This window comes from Phacochoerus africanus, chromosome 9 (genome assembly GCF_016906955.1).
Source record: "Phacochoerus africanus isolate WHEZ1 chromosome 9, ROS_Pafr_v1, whole genome shotgun sequence".
In the NCBI taxonomy this organism is placed as follows: domain Eukaryota; kingdom Metazoa; phylum Chordata; class Mammalia; order Artiodactyla; family Suidae; genus Phacochoerus; species Phacochoerus africanus.
In genome coordinates this window covers 70,937,360-70,949,827 of record NC_062552.1, presented here as the reverse complement: position 1 = coordinate 70,949,827, position 12,468 = coordinate 70,937,360, and the positions used below count along the sequence as shown (strand labels likewise).

At 36.2% G+C, this 12,468-nt stretch overlaps 1 protein-coding gene across 1 annotated transcript in view; it reads right to left on the bottom strand.

Moving 5' to 3' along the window:
- PRKD1 (protein kinase D1) overlaps nt 1–12,468 on the bottom strand; it is a 326,828-nt gene that overhangs the window by 79,314 nt on the left and 235,046 nt on the right. The window contains 2 exon segments of the mRNA XM_047794955.1: nt 9,823–9,983; nt 11,376–11,507. Coding sequence (XP_047650911.1) covers nt 9,823–9,983; nt 11,376–11,507 — 293 coding nt within the window.

Genomic DNA, 12,468 nt, shown 5'->3' with positions numbered 1-12,468 from the left:
AAGTTGCAGAGTAAAGGGAGGGAAAAATAAGAGAATAGGGTTACTGGAGAGAAGCAATGCATGTTACTCAATAATATTATTAGCAAATAATATTTTTTTAAAGACAAGCAAAATGTGATATTAATCAGTCTTTGTGGCACAGAAACATCTTTGTTGGAAACTACCTTTTTACATTTAAATGGAACTACAGACACTAAATTGGGACAGAAAAAAACACAGTTTTAGATTTGAGCTGGTGGAGGTAGAAAATACATCTATTTGTCACGATGTCAGTGATGAAAGATGGTTCATTCACCTTGTTGAAAATAAATTACAGTCAGAATGAAGCATTTTGACCTTTAAGTGAAAGATTAGATTTTCTTCACAATAATTCATCTTCTCAATGGGAAAAGAAAGAAAAAGGTCATCAAAGTAATCAAATGTGACATAGTTGTTATCTGGCTGCAGGCAAGAATAAGCTGATGAATAATCAGTATCACTCAGTGCTTTACAAACCTGGAGAGTCCAACAGTGGATTAGTTTTAATGAGAGAAATATGTCTACAGTGTATTCTTTCCTCATTTCAGAGTCTTTGCTGCATATCATTGCTTCCTGTCTGGCTTCATTCAAAGTTGAAATATACTTCAAATGCAGAAAGGTTATTATGAATTTTTAAGAGGAGGCATATCAACGAAAAATGTAAGAAATACACGGTTAGGTAGACAACACATATATGATAATTTATGATGAATATATTCTTTTTCATCTCTGTTACCTCAAGCTTTTGGGGGCAGCTTCATCTGATAACTAGAGAACATCTCAAAACTAAAATACGGCTGACTCTTTTTCTTAACAAAAAAATGCATGACTGTGTTTGGAAATCAGAGATATTTCCACTGCACTTTGAAAAAAACCCTATCATCTGTTATCTCAGTCCCTGTATTCTAATTTGCAATGTATAACTAACCCATGTTGTCAGAGACTTTGAGAAGTGATGTACATTTATGATGAGGTTCTGTTAAGATTATCCATTACTCAGTAACACCTGTTAGATTTCTGGAATAACATGAAGCATGTGCAGAACTTAGGGGCAACAACTGTTCATGTGGCCAGATACAAACCTGACTTTGGAGGAAAAGTTGTGATCTTGTTGGGATATGCTTTTATGGAACATTTTCTTTTTCTTTGTCTTTTGTCTTTTTAGGGCTGCAACTGTGGCATATAGAGGTTCCCAGGCTAGGGGTCTAATTGGAGCTGTAGCCGCTGGCCTACGCCACAGCCACAGCAACACAGGATCCAAGCTGTGTCTGCAACCTACCCCACAGCTCATGGCAATGCCAGATCCTTAACCCACTGAGCAAGGCTAGGGATCGAACCCACAACCTCATGGTTCCTAGTCGGATTTGTTTCTGCTGTGCCATGTAGGGAACTCCCTTTTATGGAACATTTTCATATGAAGGTGGCAAAGCCATCTCTTTGGGAGAGGAAAACAATCAAGTTTCTCAATTTTCAAAATAAGGCATCATCCTTATCTTCAATATATCTGATAGATTTTCCTCCTGATTATAGCTCTGAATGTCTTTGCTTCCCAGCTATCATCAGAATTCAACTTAGCCTATGCAACATGCATTAATTGATTTACTCCTTTAATCTGCCATTTCACAAAGTATATGTTTTTTTCCCATTAGATATTCTGAGGTTTTATGAGAAAAAAGGGATTCCATATTTGAGTCAGTTTAAGAACACTGATTTCATTATTGAAAGACTTCTGAGAAACCTAACTACGCTTAATGAATATTATGATGTCAAGTACCTACATGGACCAAGAAGTATTTCCCAATCATATTTCACTAGGAAAATATATTTTCATACAGTAAGTTATAGTACCATTATTTTGAAGAAAAAACTTGGGGAAGGACACACCTCTATATGTTTCCCTTGTTATCAAAGTGGCATCACCAGCTCACAGCAATGCCAGATCCTTAACCCATTGAGTGAGGCCAGGGATCAGACCCTCATCCTCATGGATCCTAGTCGGGTTCATTACTGCTGAACCACGACAGGAACTACTAAACTTTTCTTTTAAGGGCATCACCAGTGGCATACGTCACAGACAATATGAATCACAGTTTGTGTTTGGTGAAAACCACTGTAGAAAATGTTTCTTATAAAAAAAAAATGGAGTTCCTGTTGTGGCTTAGCAGTAACGAACCTGCCTAGTATCCATGAGGATGTGGGTTCAATCCCTGGCCTTGCTCAGTAGATTAAGGATCTGGCGTTGCCATAAGCTTCAGCGTAGGTGCAGATGTGGCTCAGATCTGGCATTGCTGTGGCTGTGGCATAGGCCCACAGCTGAAGCTTTGATTCCACCCCTAAACTGGGAACTTTCATATGCCAAAGGTGCGGCCCTTAAAAGAAAAGTTTAGTAGTTCCTGTCGTGGTTCAGCAGTAATGAACCCGACTAGGATCCATGAGGATGAGGGTCTGATCCCTGGCCTCACTCAATGGGTTAAGGATCTGGCATTGCTGTGAGCTGTGGTATAGGTTGCAGATGCGGCTTGGATCCCACGTTGCTGTGGCTGTGGCACAGGCTGGCAGCTACAGCTCCAACTGGACACCTAGCCTGGGAACTTCCATATGTCATGAATGTGGCTCTAAAAAGACAAAAAAAAAGTTTATTATGGAAATTAAAATTAATACAATATATATTAGGATGATGTGATGTATTACTTTTCATTAGCACTCAAAGAATTTATGTTTCTCTTTCTGAAAATATAATTTTTTATAAACCCATTTTCTTTAAATTGACTGATGGGAATCTCAGGATTAAATTTAATTACTAATTATTCATATAATATTTCATTATTTTCTTATATGATATGGGATGAAGAAACCTAATGATTTTATAACTTGCTATTTGGATAGCTACTTGCCATTGTTATTTTAAAACATTTTAACAGAGATACAACTTACATGGAATTAAGTGCAGAAAATTTGAGGTGTACATATTGATTAAGTTTTACATAAGCATGTGACCTCTATTGGATGAAGATATAGAATATTTCCAGCATCGAGGAAGGCTCTCTCCTGCTCCCTCTCAGTTGGCACCTGAATGCAAGGAAACATTTTCTGATGTCTCTCACCACAAATTAGTTTTTCTTAACTAGAACATCACATACTGGATTCATAAGTACTCTTTTGGGTCTGTTTTTTTTCCTCTAAGTATTATTTTGTGAGATTCATTTATGTTGCTGAGTGAATCAACAGCTCCTCAATTATATTGCTGTATTGCTGTATACTATTTTATTGTATAATTCTGCCGCTATTTATCTATTTCTAACTTTTAAATACCATGAATAAAAACATTGAAAAATATATTTGTAACAATACTAGTCACATTGGAACTGTCCCCCCAAATGAAATACTTAGATATAAATCTAACAAAATATATATAAGATCTATATTAGGAAAACTACAAAACTGATGAGTGACATCAAAGAAGAATGAAATAATGATATCCCATGTTCATGGATAGGAAGATTCAATATTGTCAGGATGTCAGTTTTACCAACTTGACATATAGATTCAATGTAATCCCAATCAAAATCCCAGAAAATTACTTTATGGATATCAACAAAGCGATTGTTTATACAAAGAGGCAAAAGACAGAGAATAGCCAACACAATACTGAAGAACGAAGTTGGAGGACTGATTCTATTCAACTTCAAAACTTACTACAAAGCTATAAAAATTAAAACTTTGTGGTATAAGAATGACAAATAGGTCACTGAATCAGAATAGTGAATCCCAAAATAAGTCCCCATATAGTCAACACAACTTTGACAAAGGAACAATACAATGGAACAAAGATGGTCTCTTCAATAAATGGTGCTGGAACAACTGGACTCTATATATAAACAAATGAACCTAGACACAGACCTTACACACCTAAAAAAATTCACTGTGCATGAATCATAGACCTAAATGTAAAACACGACACTATAAAAATCCTAGGAGATAATGTAGGAGAAAAACTGATGACCTTGGATATAGTGATGTCTTTTTAGATACATAACCAAAGGCATGATCCATGAAAAAAATAACTGATATGTTGGACTTCATTAAAATTAAAAAACTGCTCTGCAATGTTAAGAGAATCAGAAGACAAACCATAGACTGGGAGAAAACTTTTGGAAAATATTTGCAAAAAAGCTATCAAATAAAGATTTTTATCCAAAATATACAAAGAACTCTTAAAACCACACACACACACACACACACACACACACACACACACACACACACACACACAAACACAAACAAATCTCAATTTAAAAACAGGCCAAAGACCTTAACAAACACCTGAACAAGGAAGATATACAGATGGGAAATAAGCATACAAAAGAAGTTCCACATCATTTGCTATCAGGGAAATGCAAACTAAAACAACAAGAAACCATTACACCCCTATCAGAATGGCCAAAATCCTGAACAATGACACCACCAAAAACAGAAAAGGATGTGCAGCAACAGGAACTCTCATTGATTGTTCTCGGGAAATAGCAAAATGGTACAATCACTTTGGAAGACAATTTGGTGATTTCTGACAAAACATAATCTTCCCATATGATCCAGACATTACACTCCTTGATACTTACTCAAAAGAGTTGAAAATTTTTGGCTATACGAAATCCTGTACATGAATGTTTATAGTAGCCTTATTCATAACTGCCCAAATTTGGAAGCAACCAAGATGTTCTTTGTCAGGTGAATGGATAAATGAAGTGTGAACATCTAGACAATGGAATGTTATTTCACACTAAAAAGAAATGAGCTGTCAAGCCATGAAAAGAGATGGAGGAAATTTAAATACATCTATCCTTCTTACAGCAGTGGTATCCTTGCCATAAATTAGTTGGTCTGGACTTTTCTATTCAGTTTCATTGGTTTGTTTTTCGGTTCCTGTGTAATACCACATTGTCTTAACTGTGGCTTTATATGTTTGGAAATTCTATCAATTTTTTCTACATCAGGAGTTCTCAAACTCAGCACTACTGACATTTTAAGCTGGGTACTTGTTTTTTTGTTTGTTTGGGCTTTTTTTTTTTCTTCTTCTTTCTTCTTTTTAGGGCTGCACTCACAGCATATGGAAGTTCCCAGGCTAGGGGTCATCAAATCGAAGCTACACCTGCCAGCCTACACTACAGCCACAACGACATCAGATTTGAGCTGCATCTGTGACCCATACCACAGCTCAGGGCAATGCTGATCCTTATCCCACTCACTGAGGCCAGGGATCAACACAGTATTCCTATGGATACTAGTCGGATTGGTCTCTGCTGCACCACAATGGGAACTTCCTAAGCTGGGTACTTCTTTGTTCAGGGGCTGTCCTGTGCAATGACCTTTTTTTGTGAATTTCCTTATTTCTAAGACATCAGTCCCTCAAATCCTGGTTTCTCTTGGGTACCTTCAAATATTGTTTTGTTCTGTTCTATTATATTTGATTCAGCTATTGTAACTGTCCCTTGTAGGAGAGATGATTTGATACAAGCTTCTTCATAGATAGGAGGAGAAGTTCTGGAACAGATTATTAAATGTTTGCCAAATACTAAGCCTTGCATAATGTGGTTTAAAATGTCTTTAACTTTTCCTAGATATCACAAGAACATCTGCAATTTTTTTAAAAAGATGAGAATCATAGAGAAATTATAGGATCATTTAATATTGACTTCTGCAACTGTTTATGAATTTCTAAAACTAACATAATCTTAATAAGTATACATAATGAACAAAGTATTTGCATAACCTCCTTAAATACCTACTGAGTTTTTCTTGATTGTTCTAATACAAGTGATGATGTACAAAAAGATATACATTTTTGAAGAGCTGTTATGCCATAAATCGACCACACTTACCACATTTTGGATTTTCTTTTTTTCTTTTCTTTTCTTTTTCTTTTTTTTTTTTTTTTTTTTTAAGGGCTGCACCTGTGGCAGATGAAAGTTCCCAGGATAGGGGTCAAATTGGAACCGCAGCTGCTGGCCTATGCTACAGCCACAGCAATGTGGGATCCAAGCTGCATCAGCAACCTACACCACAGCTCAGGGAAATGCCAGATTCTTAACCCACTGAGTGGGGCCATGGATGGAACCAGCATCCTAATGGATACTCTTTGAGTTTGATACTGCTGAGCCACAACGGAAACTCCTGGATTTTCTTAAAAATGGACGGCATCATAGTAGGGATAATAATACAGTTTTCTGCTGAAGTTGATAAAGCTTGTCATAAGATCTATGTTGTTATACATTTTCTCCTATCTTAGCATTATTATAGATAGCCAAGATTCAAGTTATGTTCCAGAAATGGTTAAATTAATAGAATTACCAATATTTTAATCTAAATGTGAAATGGTGATTTTATAGTCAAAATAGGAGATAAGGTATGGAAGAGAAAAATTATTTTCTTACATTTGGGAGAAAATCTATACTTATGGCAAACTTGCTACTTGGGTAGTCTAGTGGCATTAATTAGCCAAGCCATCTTTATCTGGGCCATCATTCTCTTCAGGAATGGAAAACATTCTTTATTGTATGGGACTAAAATATTATACTATCATTACTATAAGATTACCCTTGACTATGCATTCACTATAACTTTTTTTTTTTTCTTAAATGGCCACACCCAAAGTATATGGAAGTTCCTGGGCCAGGTACTGAATGTGAGCCACAGCTGTGACCTACACCACAGCAGCAGCAATGCCAGATCCTTTAACCCACTGCACTGGGCTGGGGATCAAAGTTGAGTCACTGCAGTCAGATTCTTAACCCACTGTGCCACAGTGGTAACTCCAGCATCCACTATAACTTTTAAACTACAGTTACTGGCCTTTGTCATTTGTCCAGGGATAAAGACACAAATCTGCTGCCCTCCAAGCATGCCAAGGGAGATATACAAGCACCCCACAGAGGCACAAAGGGCTTGGATGAATGTAAAACATGATTTTGAGAGCCAGTGTGCTACAAACATTATTTCCAAAGCCATTTTTCATTAAAAGGTTACCCACAGGGCATTTTATACAAGATTATGAAAGTTTAAAATAATATTTTGCAAAGTATTTTGTGGCTCCAATATTTTCTCACCTCATAAATATCTAATTTGATCAAACTTCTGCAAACATTCTTGACATAGTTAAAATCTGATTTTTAAAATATATTTAATCATATTTTTAAGTATTCTATTACAAAAAATTCCATTCAGCAGTAAAGCACTAATGAATTACAACACCTGATGTACAATATAGCTTGTAATCAAGTAATTTGAATAATTAAACAATTATGCAATTTGATTAAATAAAGCAATTAAATAATTTGCTTGAAAAACAGAAAAACCTGCATTAAAGACTAGTTACCTAAATTAAATGTATATATAAATTATATATTTACATCTATACATATATGCATGTATATAATAATTTAATTATACTTATGAAATGTAAGTGATATATATGTGATGTTTTGAAGTATATATACATATGTGTGTATACATACATGTGTATATGAGTGTATTATAAAAAACTGATCATTTTAAGACAAGAATTTTTTTTTCCCTTTTAGGGCTACGCATGCAGCATGTGAAAATTCCTAAGCTAGGGATAGAATCAAAGCTGTAGCTGCCAGCCTACGCCATAGCCACAGCAATTCGGGATCCGAGCTGCATCTCCAACCTACGCCACAGCTCACAGCAACGCCGGATCCTTAACCCACCAAGAGAGGCCAGGGATCAAACCCACATCCTCATGGATACTAGACAGGCTCGTTACTGCTGAGCCACAAGGGGAAATTGCAGAAAAAGAATCTTTAGCATTAAATATCTACATTCTAAACTCTTCTAATGATGAATAACTTTAGGACTTTAGATTTCGTATTAGACGTTAAATAATTTTTGAAACTTTTTTCCTCATAAAACTACAACAATACACATTAATTTATAATTCTTTCTTTCTTTCTTTTTTTTTTTTTTGCTTTTTTTAGGGCCACACTCGCAGCACATGGAGGTTCCCAGGCTAGGGGTTGAATCAGAGCTGTAGCCACCAGCCTATACCAGAGCCATAGCAATGTCAGATTCAAGCTGTGTCTGAGACCTACACCACAGCTCATGGCAACACAGGATCCTTAACCCACTGAGCAAGGCCAGGGATTGAACCTACATCCTCGTGGATGCTAGTAAGATTCATTTCCGCTGAGCCACAACAGGAACTCCTATAATTTTGTTTCTTAAACTTGTTTTACATTGTCTATCCTGTAAATAGTATGACTCTCGATGACTATATAAAAACAAAAGTCACTTCTGTAACTTCCATAATCACTACTTATAAAAATTCAAACAAAATCCATAAACTGCAGAGTTGGGAAGGTAATATGAGGGTTATTTCAAAAAGTAAATGGATTTTGATTTAAACACCTTTCAAGAAGAATATCACTGATTCTAATTAATATAACTTTATAGATTTATAATCACACAATGCATTTTGAATAGTCATCAAAATATAATATATTCTTCTAGTTATTGGGGGGAGTTAATGCATGCCTCCCCCTAACAGGTTCATTCATGGAAACACAAGAAACTTCCAAAAGAAAGTCAAAGAAACATAGAGTATGGATTTTTCCTGTTTATTAAAATAAGCATTCATTTGAGTTTTATGCATGGTTTATGTGGTAACAAAATTTAAACAATATAAAGATCATAATGAAATAGTTTCCAAACAAGCAACTAATGCAACTTTTTAGAGATGTCTTCAAAATGTACTGTCCTTCTTCTCTCCACAGATTTATTTGACCTAAATGTTTCATAATTTTTAATTTCTTCTCTTTTTTTTTACAATAATTAAATTATAAAGAACTTTGTTATATCCATTAGCAGATGGAGTAATTATAGGAAATTTAAGCTCACACCACTGGCTTATTTCAGAATAACACTCATTTTAAAAAGGCACATAAGTATCACAATTTTCACTTTGCTGTGAATATTTGGAAAATCCAAATTTAACTTCAAGAAAAATATTTCAGCCATATCCATAGATACATATTTTAGAGCTAATGAAAATATTTAAAGTTTTAAGGGCTTTTTTTTCTCATGGCATTTGTCCATCAGTGTCACTCTGACAATATGCAGTAGGTATGCCATTGATGCCAAGCAATTAAAAGACTTTCATGTTTTCAGAGTTCCCAGTATGGCTCAGCAGGGTAAGAACCTGACTAGTATCCATGAGGATTCAGGTTTGATCTCTGACCTCACTCATTGGGTTAAGGATCCAGTGTTGCTGCAAGCTGTGGTATAGGTTGCAGATGCGGCTCAGACCTGGTGGTTGTGGCTGTGGTGCAGACCAGCGGCCATGGCTCCGATTTGACCCCTAGCCAGGATCTCCATATGCTGCAGATGTGGCTCTTAAAAAAAGAAAAAAAAAGACTTTCATATTTTCATATGGGCAAATTTCAAACTTCCTCCCAAAATAAAAGTCAGCTATGCCACAAAGTATGCTAATCTTCAGAGAAGAGCATCTTTTATCTCTGGTTTCCAAATTTTGACAAACTATGCTGTACAACATTCACACGTGACAGTGCTGCCATGGCTCCAAGATAATGATGAAATCTCCATAGTTTATAAGCTCACAGATAAAAGCAAAGCTGTTGGACATTTATTGAAGCATTGACCAATTTAAAGCACAAACCCTACAGAAACACAGTCATTAGCACCCTGGCTCTACCTCCTTCCCAGGACACTGTCTTGGATTGACACCATTATCACTCTGTCCTACCGAAATGGATAAAGAAAAGGCCATACCAGAAGGGGCTCATCAGGTGCACTGGTGGAGAGCTCGGCAGATGCCGTGCGGACAGTGCTGAGCCCAGTGAGGGAAACATTCGAGAGCCTTCTCCGTCTCACGCCACTGCAATTGTTGGGGATTTTAAATGCACATCTCTTGTGGTAATTCAGACCGCATCCTGCAAAGAGAAAGTAAAAATGACTGCTATTCTAGAAGTTGTAAATTATGAATTTTCAAAAATTGTACTACACTTCCATTTTTCTTGAGGCTGTTTGGAATTTTAAGCTTTCTTTTGAGCTTTTTCTGATTTCTTTGCCCAATGTGTCAATAAGCTGGGTTTTAAAATCTGACTTTACTGGATGAATGCAGCAACTATCCTGGTTATCATTTTTTGAAATAGTTTCTAACATAATGGACTTGGGCTTTGAGGGTCATATGGGCAAATTTCAAAGAGATGACCTAAGCTTTTTTTAGCTGCCACAAGTTCTACTGCGAGTGGATATGGAGGGAAAATTTATCATAATGCATCACAACTTTTGAACTACATTGATCTAGATCATGGCTCCACAACTTGTTTGTCCACTCGGCCTTGCATAAATGACTTCACCTTAGTTTTCATGTCTAGAAAATGGGGTTAATAATTACCTTGCACAATCATTAAGAACATATGTAAAATACTTCACATTCTGGTTTCCACGTGGTAGAAAATTAGGAAAGCATCATTTTTCTTTCAATATTTCTATTGTTCATAGTTACCTTACAAAGTCTTGCTGTTTGGAATTTCCCCATATGTAACGTAGCAGGCCAGACAAATTTTCACAAAACCACACTTTAGGCAGGCTTTCTTCTACCTCACTGTCTCCTAACTTACATTTTTACAGACAGAAATTCAAAAATTATCCTTATTTTATTTATGAGTTTCATCATAAAAGCATTTTTTGAGGGGGTCAAAGTTCAAACAGTTTTATCCGACACTGCCCCACCCCTTAATAAAAAAAGAGCAGGGTATGATTTGGTCAGTTTTTAAGATTACATCAGTGTTCTAAAAACTTGAATTGTTGGTCAGTTTTTAAGATTATATCATAATGTACCAGAAACTATGTTCAAGGAGTTCAATCTGTAGAGGATGACTGAAAAACAAAAATCAAACAAGAAAACCATGATCTTGACGTAGAAAGCCAGTACAAGTGCCAGCCTTCTACTCTAGAGCTGAGCAACCTTGAACGGTTTGATTAACCTCTTGAATCTCAGCTCATGCCAACAAACATTTATTGAATGCCCATTATTCCACGTTTTGGTTTATGATGCAAATTTTATGTTTGGTCTCTTGCCAAAATAACCAATACCATATAGGAGAGAAACATATCCAAATGGCATAGGGGAAAAGACAGGAATATCTGGTTTTCCAGAACAGAGCTAATACATTAAAGATAGGAAATGTAAAAAAGGAAAAGAACAGAATCCATGCACTCCCCAGATCCCTGAAAGACCGCTGAGGGAAAGAAGGCATAGCAGTGGAGGGCACAACATAAGCAGATAACTCCAGCATGTGGGGAAGGAAACACCTTACCTTCACATTTAAGGCCTTGACGCACCAGCCCCCACAGCATTTCTCCACAGTGATCACAGAAAGCTGGGGCTCTGTACGAATGAACAAAGAGAGTGTGTGGACGAATCTGGAAGTCTTCAAAGGTGGCAGAAGCTGTGAAAATAGTAACATTGAAAAGTAAGCTGAATGAAGACCCTGATGTGTAGGTAATTAGTATGCAAGGTAACTAACATACAAGTATGGATATAACTTTGGGCAACGTCAGGAAAGACAAGATACAACACTGCTTGACTCTTCCCAACCACAGCTTCACAGGTGGTAGCACAGCAACCTCTCTCATCTTCCTGCTTGCCAAAGTCTCAGGCTATTTCAAAAATAGCCAAACCACTAGGAGAAAGCATGGATGAAAGGAGAACTCAACCCAATTTATATGTATGGGATGTTAACTTTTAAAATACTTTACCTCTTCTTAGGGAGACAGAGTTGTCTGAACTTCTAGGCAATTTAACCAAGCGTTTAAATCTTGACCTAAAAATAACCAAGCAGCCTCTTCACCAAAATGCCAAACAGGGATTTAATACACAAACTGGTGAAGCTCAGTCTACTCTGAGAAATATATGTTAGCAAATCATACTCATGCTGCAGGGTACTTTTTTGATATTTATTCTATATGGTATTTATACAAAGTATTGAAATTCATTATTTTTAAAAATTATACTTTTCTACATGATATTTTTATTATGTTATAAATGTACTTTACACTTTTTTTTGGCATTGCTTAAATCAAGAAATAGAAAGTACAGAAAATTGAACGTGAAAGACCACTCTTCTTCCCCAGATTCTAATGGGTATAGCTGTATCTTTCTAGACCTGTTTGTACACAAAGCCTGATGCTGAGTCTGCACAGAATAGTCCAGAGAGGGTTGACCTTCCAGTTAGAAGAGCTGGATGAGGCTTGGCCATTACCACTTTATTATCCAGAGCCTCAGTTTCCCATACATAAAAGAGTGACTTCACTAATCATGACTTCTCTTAACTCTTAAAGTTTAAACTTACATTAATCCTAGAACAGAATTATGTGTGCTTCATAAGGTTTTGTTTGTTTAACTGTTTT